Source organism: Schistocerca gregaria, chromosome 1 (genome assembly GCF_023897955.1).
Source record: "Schistocerca gregaria isolate iqSchGreg1 chromosome 1, iqSchGreg1.2, whole genome shotgun sequence".
Classification (NCBI taxonomy): Eukaryota; Metazoa; Arthropoda; class Insecta; order Orthoptera; family Acrididae; genus Schistocerca; species Schistocerca gregaria.
In genome coordinates this window covers 72,897,203-72,916,542 of record NC_064920.1, presented here as the reverse complement: position 1 = coordinate 72,916,542, position 19,340 = coordinate 72,897,203, and the positions used below count along the sequence as shown (strand labels likewise).

The window sequence follows — 19,340 nt, the reverse complement described above, 5'->3', positions numbered from 1 at the left end:
GTTGGTAATGAGGATCATCCTGTGGCTAAACATGCCTTGGTGCACGGCCAGCACATCTTGGCACAGTGTTACACCATCCGGGTTATCTGGATACTTCCCACCAACACCAACGTATCTGAACTCCAGAGATGGGAACTTGCCCTTCAATATATCCTCTCTTCTCGTTTTCCACCAGGCCTCTATCTCCGCTAATTTCAAGTTGCCGCCACTCATACCTCACCTGTCATTCAACATCATCTTTGCCTCTGCACTTCCGCCTCGACTGTCATCTCTGCCCAAACTCTTTGTCTTTAAATATGTCTGCTTGTGTCTGTATATGTATGGATGGATAGTTATATATTAAAAACAAAGATTTCAAGACTTACCAAGCGGGAAAGCGCCAGCAGACAGGCACAATGAACAAAACACACAAACACACACACAGAATTACAGAATATATATATATGTGTGTGTGTGTGTGTGTGTGTGTGTGTGTGTGTGTGTGTGTGTGTGTGTGTGTGTGTGTGTGCGTGGGCGCGCGCGCGCGCTCTCGCGCGAGTATACACCTATCCTTTTATCCCCCTAAGGTAAGTCTTTCCGCTCCCAGGATTGGAATGACTCCTTACCCTCTCCCTTAAAACCCACATCCTTTCGTCTTTCCCTCTCCTTCCCTCTTTCCTGAAGAAGCAACCATTTGGTAAATCCCATCATATATATATATATATATATGATGTAAATAAAACAGAAAGAAACTTCCACATGGGAAAAATATATTAAAACAAAGATTCCAAGACTTACCAAGCGGGAAAGTGCCGGCAGACAGGCACATGAACAAAACACACAAACACACACACAGAATTACGAGCTTTCACAACTGGCAGTTGCTTCGTCAGGAAAGAGGGAAGGAGAGGGAAAAATGAAAGGATGTGTGTTTTAAGGGAGAGGGTAAGGAGTCATTCCAATCCCGGGAGCGGAAAGACTTCCCTTAGGGGAAAAAAAGGACAGGTGTACACTCGCACACACACACACACACATATCCATCCGCACATACACAGACACAAGCAGACATATTTAAAGGCCTTTAAATATGTCTGCTTGTGTCTGTGATATGGACTGTTGTTCTTGTGAACCTATAGGTTGCTGAGACATCTGTTGGACTGTGCTGCAATAGCTTCTTTGTTACCTTGTGAACTGATAGAAGGCTGGGAAGGTTGAGAGGAACTGATTTCTGAAACTTCAAATGACTGAGCTGTGTTTAATACTCCTATAAGCACAGGATTTTGACACTGTAGAGCTTGCTCTCAAGCTTCCTACCAGCACCAAGGCATATGATTGATCATTTGGTCTGCACATTTGTCACAAAATAACAATGACTGAATCCATGTAGTTCTGCTGTCCATGCCCTATATTACTGTTTTGGCTGCTATTGGCAATGGTAAAACTCCACACAACCAGCAGTAACGTGAGTACGTTTACAAGTGAAAGGTAGAAAGTAACTTGCACAGCTGATCAAAAGAAAGATTGGGACATTCTTGTAAGGAGGCAAACTGACACAACAACAGATTCACATTATGTAAGATCCATGACAAAAAAGAGCCTTGCTCAAGTTTACATCTGTTACCACCAATTTCCTTGAAATGTTGTTGCAGGCATTTTTCATAAGTGTCCCAGTCTTCTGCTGTATTGTTGTATACAGGGAACAGGACTGGATATATTATTGGTAGGGCTGCATGTTAGTCATTAAACTGGAAATAACAACCGACAGTTCCTGCTTTTGCTCGAAAAGAGAGTTAAGCATTGCCTCTATGGAAATTGAGATCATAGGACCAATGACTGAGGTGGCACATGTGGAGTCGAACACCATAGTTATCGCCAAAGTGTACTAACACTGGAACTTTATTAGATGAAAAAGAATGAACACTTGAGACACAAAGTACATATACAGACAACACACAAGTGACCAGTGGAGTCTTTTGCTGTAGCCTATATAATCATTAGTTCTAACATGGGGTGCAGCCGGCAGGCTGTGCATGTAACTACAGTCGTACTAGTAGGCTGAGTGTCCTCTAGTAGCCGAATCAAGTGCAGACGTCATGCATGAGCTATGAAGTTGCACACACACAAATTTGTTAGTTACAGCAGAAACATTGTTATATTAAACTCCTGAAAAATAAACACACTAACACCTGTCAACATTATATCGATCACAACTATTGTTGCAACTGATTTCCTTCTCTGAAGATGTGAATTGCATTTCATTTGAAACAGAGAAAACAGGATACCAAAAGCAAAAACATTCTTGTTGAAATACATACCAGCATAGACGGTATATTTGCTTAAAGGTTAAAAAAAAAACACAAAAAGAAATGAGGGCCTGGTATTTCTGTAACTAATATTTTCGCTTAGACTGTAGAAACACTACACAACAAGAAATATTTTTAACTCTGCTTTAAAAGCAGTTTCCTTCTTCAGACTTTTTATGTATGTTGGCAGTAAATTACAAAGAATGAAACCAAAATGGTTCAAACTTTTTTGAGTACGATATACCTTAGAAATAACCAAGAAATGATTTAATTTCATTGGAAGTAGTGGCTTCAGGTTTCCTGAAAAATGGTGGCAAATCCTCAAGCAAATATTATATTACTTGTTGTACCTCATGCTTTATCAGGAATAATACATAATTTACAGCTCATTAAAGCACCTGTTATCATATGAGTTTAAACAGCACCATGCCTAGGAAAGTTAAAACTTTTTCCAATAACTGGCTTTTCAATAGCCATCACCAAGCGAGATGGAACAATGGTTAGCACACTGGACTTGCATTTGGGAGGACGATGGTTCAATCCCATACTGATTTAGGTTTTCCATAATTTCCCTAAATCACTCCAGGCAAATGCCGGGATGGTTCATTTGATAGGTCAAGGCCGTCTTCCTTCCCCGTCCTTCCCTAATCTGATGAGACCGATGACTCCACAGTTTAGTCTCTTCCCCCATAAAACCCAACCCAACACTTCAACAGTCATCTTTGTGAGTCCTCTACAGGTAAGGGAGTCTGATCAGTAACTGCCAAATGTCTATAAAGTTTGTGACAGTCATTCATAGTTCGATGTCTCAAGCATCCTTTCTTATGAGGCCATTTTCTCAACACCTCCGTGTGTGTGTGTGTGTGTGTGTGTGTGTGTGTGTGTGTGTTGTGTGGGTGTTTTAAATATACGGTTGAGAGTTACAGAGCAATTGGTTTACTGAACATGACTGCCATAACAACACGGTAGACTTACTTTGTGTGACTGTTGTCATGAAGCATGACAGTGCTACAGAATCTCAAGTTCAAATTATTATTTATATGCTTATGTTTATGCAGGTTATTTATTTATTTTTGTTCTTTACTTGTCATATTCATTATAGGAGTACATTTTTATAAACCATACATTCTTCACAGTTATTATTGTTGCCTACTTTCAGAGCATCACAAACCTATGGCTGTTTACTTGTATTCATTATTGAACTAGATATTGAAGTTTGCTGCTAATGCTCTGCACTTTTCTGCAGCGAAACATTTCTACCTACCTGTGGTATTGTGTGTTCTTATGCTAGGTGTTTTATCACTGAAGTGATACAGTGCCAATTTGTAAACTGAATGAAAGGAGTGTAGGAAATTTTCATTAAAATAGTCACAAAGATCAATTGTATTTTTTTCTTTTCTTTTGCAACAGCATCCATTCCTATCAACTACTGAAACAGTCGTGTGAAGCCCTTGGAGCTGACAAGAAACAGTTGTTGAGATTTTTGAGTGGAGGATACAAACCGAAAGAAAATAAATATGTTCTCAAGATAGCAGCTGCTGCATTGGGAATTACAGCAACATGGGGTCTATACAGCAATTACAGAGGTATACCACCTGACTTACTCTAGACTATTTTACATGATAGTCTTTCTTAAGTGTTTGCTGTACCCATGTTACATAAACCTTAGAGTCTATTTTATTTTGTTTTCATACAGTTGCATCTGTCTGTCAGTGGTAGAATATCATGATATAGTTGGCACACTAACATTTTTGATGCTGATTTAAAGCGTGAAGTAGATGTACAAACTTCCCACTTCTTTTGTACAAGGTCACTTACTTGAGATTTGCAGCTGATCTTCTTTGCTGTCTAGCTGGCTGTTGGAAAACTCTCTTGACTTCTTCTCCATAGAATGATGCTAGGAACAGGAATATTTAAGCCTCTCTCTCTACTTGTGATAAGTAGATACGCAAACTTTACTTTTCATCAAGTTATGGTATATTTGAACTCCATACAGAATAAACTTCTCACTTTGCTCATACAAATATGACTTCCAATAAGTCACTCGCTGCAACCAATGTCAGAAACAAATTTAATTACATTTATAAAAGTGTTGGCTTAATAACCATGACTCTACTTCACATGCGTCATAAAATAGATCCTGCCTCTAACAAGGCTGGATTAAGAGTCCACAAGATTACTTTTTCAACTGTTCTTCTTTCACATAACAGTAGTCAATGACACAATAGAAACAGAGCTGCATAAAAACTCCATGGTTCTTCCTCTAAAACATCTATGGATTGCCTGAAAAGTTCTTGTCGGTGCCATTTGACCACCGCGTCTATTTTCTTCTCGGGACTGACTTTAAACCTGCGCACACGAAAATGTGACACGCAGTGGGTAGGATTCTACCATCCCACAGTCATAACTAGAATATCATGTGTTCAAGACGGTAGAAGGCTGAGATGTTCTAGAATTTACACAGACATTCTCAAATCACAATCATTATGCAACTAATGTCACACATAATAACATTTTATATTTCAACAGCATATATTTATTTTCTTTGAATAACTGTGAACAATCTTTCGGTTACTGTTTCGCTATTCATTCTTATTTTACTTTGACACTAAGATATGAGCATTTAATCATGGCTTTAGTCAGCTTTACTAATATTCAGGAATTGTGAGGACTTTTTCTCTTTTCTTTATTTTCTTTTTCAATTGAAAACTTCAGGTGTTTATTACACATGAGTAATCTATTTTCTGTTTTTGTCTTTTTGCACTATCTTTTTCTTAGTATGTACTATTTTCATTAGTTGTAGCCTGGGGGAACTCTGGGTGAAGTAAAAGTGTTCTTTTGACTCTCATTTATTTCTATAAAACATAATAATGCTAGTCATTCATAGAGTTTACACTTTCCAGAATAATTCCTATAAAATTTGTAACTTAAGTCATGATACTGTCCCCTTCTCCAAGGACCAGCACCTATTCCTTGCTTGTGGGTTGACCTTATGAGAGCACTTCCTCTTTCGATTCTGGTAGGTATGCCCCTTACAAAACATCTCTATTCTTTAGGCCACAGACCATCCTATCTCCACATAGATACGTCTTCCCTTTATACTTAGTGAATGCCGGATATGGTGCCCTTATCCTTTCTGAGTAGGCCTCACAGTTCATTACCATAATATACATTTCTATGTATAATATAATTAAGTATTTTCTGGTAAAAATATAAATGTACCTTAAGCTTTAATACATCATTTACTCCCTAGAGTCCTCCTCTACTTATCAACTTCTATACTTTAAATAGATACTATGTCAATATATAATATTCATGTCCCACTATCCTTCAATTCATTAGAGTATTTATTATACTGACATTTCTTATTGATCAGCTTTCATTTTCTCTCTTTGCTCATGCCTCTTTCTTAGTTTATATATTTCATATATAACTGTCATAGCTTCCTTTATTTGTGTACATATTTCTAGATGTATCCACATTTTCCCGTGCAACACTTGGCAGTTCTCACATCGTGACAGGCTTTGTAGTCTGTAATTGAATGTTTGTGTCCAAGTGTATACTTGTGTATATGCAGATGTGTGTTTGTGTAGTCTGATGCTTCAGCCGCCTTATATAAAGATAAAATGTAGGTTATTAGAAACCACAGAAATAAGGAAGGACTTCAGCAATAGAAGTTTATGAGTATGGACAGAGGGAAAAATAGACAGGTCCTCAAATGAGAAGTAAGAAAGGAAAAAATAGATGTGGGTGCTAGGATTGAAGAAGAGAAAGAAGATAGAGCCAAAGATAGGAAACCCCTTTCCCTAGGACACCGGGGGAGGTTTGGTGTTAAATTGTCTCCTACAGAATCGAGTTGTCACACATCCACCATTGAGTCCCCCAAAGGAAATCCTAGCAACCCTCTGGAAATGGCAAATGATGAAGAATCAGGCACACTTGTTTGCAAGGGTTGTTTGAAAGGTGTTCTGTGTGTTTTGTGTTAGTCATGATTTATCTGTTCGTGTGAATCATGATCTGTTCGTGTGAATCATGCTCTTATCTTCAATACCCACCCCTTTCAAAATTTATACAAACCCTCCCATCTATATCACATCTCATAAAAGGTATAAAATACTCTACACAAAATAGAAAATCTATACCCTACAGTATGACAGTTATTCAGCTAGTCACATCTTATATTTTCAACAAATATAATACTCTAGTCAATTTATTTTGCCTGGATATCACTTTATTTCTGTGATTTTCTTAAGTTGTTCTCTATTTTATGGTCATATCTGGTTTTTTAAGCAATAAGATTATATGATAATTTTAGATTTTAAAGGAATTGGGTGCAGAAAACTACTTGGAAAGAACACCGAAAACAGCTCGGGATCCGACGGTTGTCACTTCGCCCGTTTACTCAGAATGTTAATGTCCCTGGTGGATAGATGACTCCGCCTGGGTCCCATGGATCTGATATTAATTTTTTTTTTTGTGCACTGGCAGACTAGTATTTCTCTTTAACTTTCTTTTGAAAGTCCTCCCAAGAGGGAAAATTCTCAATACTTACTGTACCCCATTCTGAGGCTTCCCCTAGAAGGTACCCAACAGCAAATTCCATCTTCTTAGAATCTTCCCAATTTTTTTGGTAATGCTTGGTTAAACCTTTTTAAGAAATAGGTTGGGTGTACATCTCCATCTCGCTTAAATTTAGGGAACTGTCTAGGTAGCCCTGAATTAGCTCTCCATTTTAAATCAGTTAATACCATATCAGGTGACATTATTCTTTGTTCTACTTTATCCTGAATAAGCTTGAATTCTCTCCGCAAGTCGTCTATACCCTTCCTTGTATCACTAAGTTTGGAAGACAGAATAGGCGATAAATTTCTGGAGGTTATTCTCTCGGTAACTTTTCGATCTATAATTTCTTCAAATTTTTCTTCCAAACTACTTATATTTATGGTATCAGAGTTTGTTATTTTCTCTTTGAAATTTCTTCTTACATTATCTACTCGTGTACTGACACCAGTAATTTGCGACTGAATAATTGGTATTAATTCATTATTCTTATCTACACTCTCTTTCAAAGTATTCAATCTCTGCTTCACAGCATTAAACATAACATTGCACACATTTTCAAAAGATCCTAACTTTTCATTAATTTCAGATTCCACATTATTAAATCTGTCCTCAATGTTAAATTCTAACCTTTTTGATAAATTTTGGAAATTGTTATTCTGCTTCTGACTAAGGTCAGTAAACATTTGATATACATGAATGCTCAAGGAATTAGTCAATTCGTTCTTTAAATCTGTTTTTAAATTCTCTACTCTACTATTTAAGGCATAAATTCAGTCTTAAGAGCACCCATGCCTTCGCATAGATTTCTAAATTCTTTGTTTTGCATGTTGACTTTGGCATTTGGCAAACCTAGATTTGTCACTTTAATGTTTAGAGTTTTCCTGTGAGCACTCAAAACTTCAGTCTTGGTATTTATTTGTGAATCTAATGCATTTAACTTAAGACTCTGAGCATTTAAACCTTCACTCTGGGTACTTAACTGAGAATTTACCAAGCGTAATTATTTTGTTAGAGTCTCATGCTGAGCATTTGATTGGAGACTCTGAGCTTTAATTAAAATTATCAACTCAACCCAGTCTGGCTTTTCTTTACTAACTTTCATAGCCATAGCTGGTTCTTGAGTGTCCACAACTTGTTGTTGTATATTGTCCATGCTTTTATATGCTTTAGCCCTAGTAATCATTTAAAACTAACTTTAAATACTATAATTACACAATAAAAGTTCACTCAACAGTTTGTACCACTTTGTACTGAAGTAATGAAGTTCTGTTTCACACTCACCCAGTGTAGAAGTCTCATTGCGTGAACAGCAGCTGGTGCCAGCGGCGTCAGATGTATGTTGGTTTCTGCATCTACATCCCTGCGATGTGTCTGAGAGCTGTGTACTCTCTGTACAGGATCTTCCTGGTTGAAGTGTTCTACGCGGCATATTTATTCTTAGACAAATGTGTCAAAATCTTATTTGCTGTTTATAGTTGTGAATTTTCCATGTCTTCACCATTTTTCATTCAAATTTTGCTTCATTGGATACTTGAACATATTCCAATGTCTCAGCGTAAATCTCTTGTTGTGTTATGTTTGGTTGTTAGGGCACCACGTAACAACTTCTTCTCTAGTTTTTGACTTAAAATTCCCATTTTCTTGGGTCCTTTCACACAGGTAACCACATTCTGACGTTTTTGATGCCAATTTAAAGCGTGAAATAGATGTACAAACTTCCCACTTCTTTTATACGAGGCGGCTTACTTGAGATTCGCAGCCGATCTTCTTTGCTGGCTAGCTGGCTGCTGGAAAACTCTATTTTCTTCTTTTCCTTAGAATGATCCTAGGTACAGAAATATTTAAGCCTCTCTCTCTACTCATGAAATAAGTAGATACGCGAACTTTATTTTTTGTCAACCAACAATATATTTGAACTCCATACAGAATAAAATTCTCACTTTCCTTATACATATGAATTCTACATCTACATCTACATCCGTACTCCGCAAGCCACCTGACGGTGTGTGGCGGAGGGTACCCTGAGTACCTCTATCGGTTCTCCCTTCTATTCCAGTCTCGTATTGTATGTGGAAAGAAGGATTGTCGGTATGCTTCTGTGTGGGCTCTAATCTCTCTGATTTTATCCTCATGGTCTCTTTGCGAGATATACGTAGGAGGGAGCAATATACTGCTTGACTCTTCGGTGAAGGTATGTTCTCGAAACTTTAACAAAAGCCCGTACCGAGCTACTGAGCGTCTCTCCTGCAGAGTCTTCGACTGGAGTTTATCTATCATCTCCGTAACGCTTTCGCAATTACTAAATGATCCTGTAATGAAGCGCGCTGCTCTCCGTTGGATCTTCTCTATCTCTTCTAAAAAACCCTACCTGGTGCGGATCCCACACTGCTGAGCAGTATTCAAGCATTGGGCGAACAAGCGTACTGTAACCTACTTCCTTTGTTGTCGGATTGCATTTCCTTAGGATTCTTCCAATGAATCTCAGTCTGGCATCTGCTTTACCGACGATCAACTTTATATGATCATTCCATTTTAAATCACTCCTAATGCGTACTCCCAGATAATTTATGGAATTAACTGCTTCCAGTTGCTGACCTGCTATTTTGTAGCTAAATGATAAGGGACCTATCTTTCTATGTATTCGCATCACATTACACTTCGCTACATTGAGATTCAATTGCCATTCCGTGCACCATGCGTCAATTCGCTGCAGATCCTCCTGCATTTCAGTACAATTTTCCATTGTTGCAACCTCTCGATACACCACAGCATCATCTGCAAAAAGCCTCAGTGAACTTCCGATTTCATCCACCAGGTCATTTATGTATATTGTGAATAGCAACGGTCCTATGACACTCCCCTGCGGCACACCTGAAATCACTCTTACTTCGGAAGACTTCTCTCCATTGAGAATGACGTGCTGCATTCTGTTATCTAGGAACTCCTCAATCCAATCACACAATTGATCTGATAGTCCGTATGCTCTTACTTTGTTCATTAAACGACTGTGGGGAACTGTGTCAAACGCCTTGCGGAAGTCAAGAAACACGGCATCTACCTGTGAACCCGTGTCTAAGGCCCTCTGAGTCTCGTGGACGAATAGCGCGAGCTGGGTTTCACACGATCGTCTTTTTCGAAACCCATGCTGATTCCTACAGAGTAGATTTCTAGTCTCCAGAAGAAGACATTATACTCGAATTCCAGTAAGTCACTCACTATGTCCAAAGTCAGAAACAAATTTAATTACATTTATAAAAGAGTTGGCTTAAGAACCATGACTCTACTTCACATGCATCATAAAATAGGTCTGGCCTCTAACAAGGCTGGATAAAGAGTCCACAAGATTACTTTATTCAAGTGTTCTTCTTTCACATAACAATAGTCAATGACACAATAGAAACAGAGCTGCATAAAAACTTCATGGTTCATCCTCTAAAACATCTATGGATTGCCCGACAAATATTTGTTGGTGCTGTTTGACCACTGCATCTACTTTCTTCTCGCGACTGACTTTAAACCTGCACACACAAACATGTGACACACAGTGGGTAGTATTCTACCATCCCACACTCATATCTAGAATATCATGTATTCGAGATGGTACAAGACTTAGTGGTTCTAGAATGTACACAGTAATTCTCGAATCACTTCAACACATAACTTACTGAAAGAAAACAAAATAACATAACATGGAACTATGAAATGTCAGAATTGAAGATAGCTTGTATAATACAGATGTAGGTTACATGCAGATATAGAAAGCAACACTGAAAACAATGATCATGACAAGAATCATACAATGTAAGAATGTACTTCATTTTGTGAGGAGGAGGAGAAGATTAATGTTTAATGTCCCGTCAACAACGAGGTCATTAGAGACAGATCAAAAGCTTGGATTAGGGAAGGTTTGGGAAGAAAATCAACTGTGCCTTTTCAAAGGAACCATCTTGGCATTTGCCTGAAACAATTTAAGGAAATCACAGAAAACCTAAATCAGGATGGTCGGAGACGAGTTTGAACCATCGTCATCCTGAATGCAAGTCCAGTGTGCTAACCACAACGCCACCCCACTCGGTGTTTTGTAAGTCTTAATAATGTGTAAGGAAAGGGCAAGGTGTCAGCTATGGCCCGTTAGTAGGAACCATCTCAACATTTGACTGGATGATTTCGTCAAGTTGTATATCTATGGTCCCCAGGCTTATTTATGAGGAGATAAAGATCTGTCTTGGCTCTTTCAAGGTTATTCAAAGTGAAGGCCATTTACAAGTCAATCCTTTCTACACCTTCCAAATTAATTTCACATTATTTACAGCTTAGTCACATAAAATTCCTTGGAGTTCATCCAGATTACAAGTATCCTTTGACATCTGCATCTATACACAGTCAACCATTGTGAAGTGCATGGCAAAGCGAAATTCCCATTGCATCAGTTGTTATGACCTTTTCCCATAAATGCATTGCACTTGGAAGTATCTGTCATTGTCTTTACTTAAGGGTGAGAGTGTAGGCTTATTTTCACTCCCTATTGTCTTATGGAATTATTTTCTTGGCAATACAAATTACGTAAATAAGTAAATTCAGCATACGTGCCCAGTAAGAATTTTGTCTAAAGCAGATAACTACATATCTTTCAGTGACCTCTTTAAGAAACTTGGAATTCTTATGCTAACTTCCCAACATAGTTACTCTTTAAGAAAATCTGCTCCTGATAACAAAAATCAGTTTGAACTGAACAGTGACTTTTGCAGTCACTGTGCAAGAGATAAAAACTATTTTCATGTTGTCTTCTCCCCCTTGTCTAAGGTTCTGAGTGGAGTTATGTATTCTGGTGCAATTATTTTCATGTTGACTTCTCCCCTTTGTCTAAGGTTCTGAGTGGAGTTATGTACTCTGGTGCAAAGAAAGGTCAATGACAAGTTTCCATATAAGATAAAACAAGAAAGTGGTTTAACATGAAATTTAAAACTTCAGCTTTCCTCTTATTGTCCTTTTCTGTCACACCAGGATGATCAATGAGAGACTGAGTAGAAGCCTCCAGCTCACTTACCATTCTTAAGAGGACCAGAATTTTCTCAGATTCTTGGCAAGATCTTTCACCAATGTATGATGGTGGAAGTTGTATGCATCATGCATCCATTTTTTTATACACACATGAATTTCTGCTAACTTGTATCTGTTGACATTTCTGAATCAAGAGTGCAACAATCTCTGTTTCCTCAGCATTTTCCAAATTTTGTTACACTACTGGCCATTAAAATTGCTACACTAAGAAGAAATGCAGATGATAAACGGGTATTCATTGGACAAATATATTATACTAGAACTGACATGTGATTACATTTTCATGCAATTTGAATGCATAGATCCTGAGAAATCAGTACTCAGAACAACCACCTCTGGCCGTAATAACGGCCTTGATACACCTGGGCATTGATTCAAACAGAACTTGGATGGCGTGTACAGGTACAACTGCTCATGCTGCTTCAACATGATACCATAGTTCATCAAGAGTAGTGACTGGCATATTGTGACAAGCCAGTTGTTTGGCCACCATTGACCAGATGTTTTCAATTGATGAGAGATCTGGAGAATGTGCTGGCCAGGGCAGCAGTCGAACATTTTCTGTATCTAGAAATGCCCATACGGGGACCTGCAACATGCAGTCATGCATTATCTTGCTTAACTGTAGGGTTTTGCAGGGATCGAATGAAGGGTAGAGCCACAGGTTGTAACACATCTGAAATGTAATGTCCACTGTTCAAAGTGCCGTCAATGCGAACAGGAGGTGACTGAGATGTGTAACCTATGGCACCTCATACCATCACGCCGGATGATACGCCAGTATGGCGATGACAAATACATGCTTCCAATGTGCGTTCACCACGATGTCGCCAAACACGAATACAACCATCATGATGCTGTAAACAGAATCTGGGTTCATCCGAAAAAATGACGTTTTGCCATTCGTGCACCCAGGTTCATCGCTGAGTACACCATTGCAGGCACTCCTGTCTGTGATGCAGCGTCATGGGTAACCGTAGCTGTGGTCTTCGAGCTGATAGTTCATGCTGCTGCAAATGTCGTCAAACTGTTCGTGCAGATGGTTGTTGTCATGCAAACATCCCCATCTGTTGACTCAGGGATCAAGACGTGGCTGCACAATCTGTTACAGCCATGCGGATAAGATAACTGTCATCTTGACTGCTAGTGATACGAGGCCATTGGGATCCAGAATGGCGTTCCATATTACCCTCCTGAACCCACTGATTCCATATTCTGCTAACAGTCATTGGATCTCAACCAACGTGAGCAGAAATGTTGTGATACGATGAACCGCAATCACGATAGGCTACAATCTGACTTTTATCAAAGTCAGAAAAGTGATGGTACGCATTTCTCCTCCTTACACGAGGCATCACAACAATGTTTCACCAGGCAACACCGGTCAACTACTGCTTGTGTATGAGAAATCGGTTGGAAACTTTCCTCATGTCAGCACGTTGTAGGTGTCGCCACCAGCGCCAACCTCGTGTGAATGTTCTGAAAAGCCAATGATTTGCATATCACAGCATCTTCTTCCTGTGGGTTAAATTTCGCATCTGTAGCATGTCATCTTCGTGGTGTAGCAATTTTAATGGCCAGTAGTGTATTAAACCACAGTGGGTCTTTTCCATCCTTAATCCACTTACTTGGTACACATTTTAATAAGTTTAAATTTTGCCCATAATTCCTCTACATCCATCACATTAGAACTAAATGATGCTCATTTTTTGTCTAAGAAGGATACTAACAACAGTTTATTTGTTCTTTACAGAACAAAAACTCTTCTAATTGTTGACATAATTATTGACTTAAGCATCCATCATCACTATGATGACATCATCATCACAAATCTCCGTCTCTATACTGACGCTGTCAGTAACATCATGCCTGTTTGTAGCTACAAGATCTAAAATATTTCTGTTGTGTGTGGGTTCTTGAATTAGCTGTTCAAGACGGTTGTCAGACAATTTGCTCAGAACTACTTCATAAGAATGCCTTTCTGTACCACCTGCAGTGAATCCATAGATGTACCATTCTGTACATAGTAAGTGAAAATCACCTGCAACTAATAATGCATGAACAGAGTACATCTGTTTACTGAGTGTAGACTTTCTGTGAATGATTCTATAACTGTTGCAGTGGAGTCAGATAGTGGATCAAAATGTCTGATGATTAACTTGGGTTCACCAAGTTTGGTTACTCGTGTCCAGTCAAACTCAATTTCAAACTCAGTAGACAGAATATATTGGTTGATTGCAGTGAGTACTCCCCCTCCCATGACATCTAATCTGTTTTTACATACTGACCACATTGACTGTTGTCCAGCCCTGGATGTTGTATCCTGAGGGGCTCCATAAAACATCTGCATTGGAGGTCCTGCAAACCTGCTCCCCCCCCCCCCCCCCCCCCCAACAAAATTGGGTTACAACCTGCTACTCACTCTACATGAGTGCAGTTCCCTTGTGTGGGGTACAAATGAAGATGGCTCAGCAGCAAAGCCCATGGAAGAAACAAGCTATACTTGAGGTGCCCCATGTGACATGTCAATTTCACCACTGCTGCTGCACACCGAGGAGCAACTTGAACACACCGAGGAGCAACTTGAAAATGGCTGACCATGGCCAACAGCATCATCAGTTGTTCACAAATTGTTGCCAACTGCTCCTACAGGCACAGCCCTACTATTAAAACTTGAATGAGAACAGTAAACAAAATAAGTAAAATAAAAAAAAATTGCCTTTTTGCCTTTGGACAAGGATTATCAGTACCAAAAACACAAACATGAGTAACTATGCTGTGATGGTCACTGACGCTATTTCACTACAAGTTGGCAGACAAAGAAATAAGCATATGATTGACTGCATTACTCCATTCAAAATTATGCAACTGTGGCACTGTAGGCCATGTTAAGCTACACTACAAAAACTAGAAGCTACAAATAATGAAAACAATAATGATCTTTGAGAGAACAGATTACTTTTTTCCTATTTTTGTGGTGCAGAAATGTGCCTGCAGGTTAGTTTCAAAGGCAAAACAGAAGGAAATTCCAAAAATGCCACTAGAAGGCACTATTTTATCACAGAGCCATTGTAATAGGGGCAACAGCCTTGCCGCAGTGGATACACCGGTTCCCGTGTTATCACTGAAGTTAAGCACTGTCGGGTGTGGCCGGTGCTTGGATGGGTGACCATCCAGCCGCCATGCGCTGTTGCCATTTTTCGGGCTGCACTCAGCCTCGTGATGGCAATTGAGGAGCTACTCGACCGAATAGTAGTGGCTACGGTCAAAGACAACAATCATAATGACCGGGAGAGCGGTGTGCTGACCACACGCCCCTCCTATCCGCATCCTCAGCTGAGGATGACACGGCGGTCGGATGGTCTCGATGGGCCACTTGTGGCCTGAAGACGGAGTGCATTGTGATAGTGGTTTGAGCATTGAATGTTAATTATTTTTGATCATGGGGGAAGTTCAAATTTAATATTATTAATCTTTGGATTTACGAGTTTTTCAAATATTCATAGCGATAAATTTTTATTTTTTTTTCACATATGCATATCATACAAAAAAGTTTTTAAGAACCTTGCAGAAGTTGGCAAGCATGGTAAATATAGTTTCACATTTTTACAGCACCAGCTCCGTTCGGAATCTATTGGCACACATCAATGTACATAAAATCAGTTCTCAATGCTGCCATTATTTGCAGCATAACAATAGTAGTAATCACTGCTGTAATTTAATTTTATATTCATGAAAATAAGTTCCACATCTGAATATGAGCATCCTCATAAATAAGCTTTTACAAAACATTGTTACTCCTGAGGTGATCAATGAGAATCGTGCATCAACTGCACTGCACACAATGGGTGAAACTTTTCCACTGCACCAACCTACCACTCCCCTCCTCCCCTCCTCCCCAATCAAACTTCATTTGAGTTTCTTCCAATGACCCCTAGGCCAATGAGAGTAGTGCTCACTAAAATATTGTCTGCAGATGGTACATACAGATTTCCCTCTTTGTTTTAGTCTACTTTCATGCTTTTGTGAAGTGCTAGTTTTAGTCTGTCATGTTGAAGTATGCCCCCTGTACCGGAAAGTTGAAAAGGGAAGTGATTTCTCTATCTCGCCAAAAAGAACATCAAATTGTACTTCAGGTTAGAGGTATGGTATCAATGAAAGTAATACGAAACAGTGAAGACAGCAAAAATAACAAACTTTTAACTTGTTCCGACAATAGAAAAGCATTTTCTGTGCCAAAACATGGTAACTACTATGAATGAGATGTGACTGTTTCTTATGTTTGTCTTTATGTCATTGTTGTTGTGGTCTTCAGTCCGATGACTGGTTTGATGCAGCTCTCCATTCTACTCTATCCTGTGCAAGCTTCTTCATCTCCCAGTACCTACTGCAACCTACATCCTTATGAATCTGTTTAGTGTATTCATCTCTTGATCTTACTCTACGATTTTTACCCTCCATGCTGTCCTCCAGTACTAAATTGGTGATCCCTTGATGCCTCAGAGAATGTCATACCATCCGATCCCTTCTTCTAGTCAAGTTGTGCCACAAGCTCCTCTTCTCCCCAGTTCTGTTCAATACCCCCTCATTAGTTATGTTATGTACCCATCTAATCTTAGGCATTATTCTGTAGCACCACATTTCGAAAGCTTCTATTCTCTTTTTGTCTAAACTATTTATCATCCACGTTTCCCTCCCATACATGGCTACACTCCATACAAATACTTTCAGAAACAACTTCCTGACACTTAAATCTATACTCGATGTTAACAAATTTCTCTCCTTCAGAAACACTTTCCTTGCCATTGCCAGTCTACATTTTATATCCTCTCTACTTTGGCCATCAACAGTTATTTTGCTCCCCAAATAGCAAAACTCATTTACTACAAGCGTGTCATTTTCTAATCTAATTCCCTCAGTATCACCCAATTTAATTTGACTACATTCTATTATCCTCGTTTTGCTTTTGTTGATGTTCATCTTATATCCTCCTCTCAAGACCCTGTCCATTCCGTTCAGCTGCTCATCCAGGTCCTTTGCTGTCTCTGACAGAATTACAATGTCATCGGCGAACCTCAAAGTTTTTATTTCTTCTCCATGGATTTTAATTCCTACTCTGAATTTTTCTTTTGTTTCCTTTACTGCTTGCTCAATATAGCGAACTGAATAACATTGGGGGTTGGCTACAACCCTGTCTCACTCCTTTCGCAACCACTGCTTCCCTTTCATGCCCTTCATCTCTTATAACTACCATCTGGCTTCTGTATAAATTGTAAATAGCCTTCCGCTCGCTATATTTTACCCCTGCCACCTTCAGAATTTTAAAGAGAGTATTCCAGTCAACATTGTCAAAAGCTTTCTTTAAGTCTACAAATGCTAGAAACGTAGGTTTGCCTTTCCTTAATCTATTTTCTAAGATAAGTCATAAGGTCAGTATTGCCTCATGTGTTGCAGTATTTCTACGGAATCCAAACTGATCTTCTCCAAGGTCAGTTTCTACCAGTTTTTCCATTCGTCTGCAAAGAATTCACGTTAGTATTTTGCAGCTGTGACTTATTAAACTGATAGTTCGGTAATTTTCACATCTGTCAACACCTGCTTCCTTTGGGATTGGAATTATTATATTCTTCTTGATGTCTGAGGGTATTTTGCCTGTCTCATACATCTTGCTTACCAGATGGTAGTTTTGTTAGGGCTGGCTCTCCCAAGGCTGTGACTAGTTCTAATGGAATGTTGTCTACTCCCGGGGCCATGTTTCGACTCAGATCTTTCAGTGCTCTGTCAAAGTCTTCACGCAGTATCTTATCTCCCATATCATCTTCATCTACATCCTCTTCCATTTCCATAATATTGTCTTCAAGAACATTGCCCTTGTATATACCCTCTATATACTCCTTCCACCTTTTTACTTTATCTTTGCTTAGAACTGAGTTCTTGATATTCATGAAAGTGGTTCTCTTTTCTCCAAAGGTATCTTTAATTTTCTTGTAGGTGGTATCTATCTTGGTCCCATCTCCTTAAATTCCCACCTTCTTGCAGTTTCCGCAGTTTTAATCTACAGTTCATCACCAGAGTTCACATCTGCCCCAGTTCTAAGCAAAGAAGGAAAAGCAGAAAGATGGGAGGAGTATATAGAGGGTATATACAATGGTGAGGTACTTGAGGACAATATTATGGAAATAGAGGAGGATGCAGATGAAGATGAAATGGGAGATACAATACTGTGTGAAGAGTTAGACAGAGCACTGAAAGACCTAAGTCGAAACAAGGCCCCCGGAGTAGACAACATTCCATTGGAACTACTGACGTCCTTGGGAGAGCCAGTCCTGACAAAACTCTACCATCTGGTGAGCAAGATGTATGAAACCGCATCTGGTGAGCAAGATGTATGAAACAGGCGAAATACCCTCAGACTTCAAGAAGAATATAGTAATTCCAATCCCAAAGAAAACAGGTGTTGACAGATGTGAAAATTACCAAACTATCAGTTTAATAAGCCACAGCTGCAAAATACTAGCACGAATTCTTTACAGATGAATGAAAAAACTAGTAGAAGCCGACCTCGGGTAAGATCAGTTTGGATTCTGTAGAAATACTGGAACATATGAGGCAATACTGACCTTGCGACTTATCTTAGAAGAAAGAATAAGGAAAGGCAAACCTACATTTCTAGCATTTGTAGACTTAGAGAAAGCTTTTGACAACGTTGACTGGAATACTCTCTTTCAAATTCTAAAGGTGGCAGGGGTAAAATACAGGGAGCGAAAGGCTATTTACAATTTGTACAGAAACCAGATGGCAGTTATAAGAGTCGATGGACATGAAAGGGAAGCAGTGGTTGGGAAGGGAGTGAGACAGGGTTGTAGCCTATCCCCGGTGTTATTCAATCTGTATATTGAGCAAGCAGTAAAGGAAACAAGAGAAAAATTCGGAGTAGGTATTATAATCCAGGGAGAAGAAATAAAAACTTTGAGGTTTACCGATGACATTGTAATTCTGTCAGAGACAGCAAAGGACTTGGAAGAGCAGTTGAATGGACTGGACAGTGTCTTGAAACGAGAGTATAAGATGAACATCAACAAAAGCAAAACAAGGATAATGGAATGTAGTCGAATTAAGTCGGGTGATGGTGAGGGAACTAGATTAGGAAATGAGACACTAAAAGTTGTAAAGGAGTTTTTCTATTTGGGGAGCAAAATAACTGATGATGGTCGAAGTAGAGAGGATATAAAATGTAGAATGGCAATGGCATGGAAAGCGTTTCTGAAGAAGAGAAATTTATTAACATCGAGTATAGATTTAAGTGTCAGGAAGTCATTTCTGAAAGTATTTGTATGGAGTGTAGCCATGTATGGAAGTGAAACATGGACGATAAATAGTTTAGAAAAGAAGAGAATAGAAGCTTTCCAGATGTGGTGCTACAGAAGAATGCTG

General features: G+C 39.1%; 1 protein-coding gene across 1 annotated transcript in view; it reads left to right on the top strand.

Moving 5' to 3' along the window:
- LOC126333611 (sulfite oxidase, mitochondrial-like) overlaps positions 1–19,340 on the top strand; it is a 123,382-nt gene that overhangs the window by 21,784 nt on the left and 82,258 nt on the right. Inside the window, exon 2 of the mRNA XM_049996753.1 lies at positions 3,693–3,868. Coding sequence (XP_049852710.1) covers positions 3,693–3,868 — 176 coding nt within the window. The remainder of the gene's footprint in view (positions 1–3,692; positions 3,869–19,340) is intronic.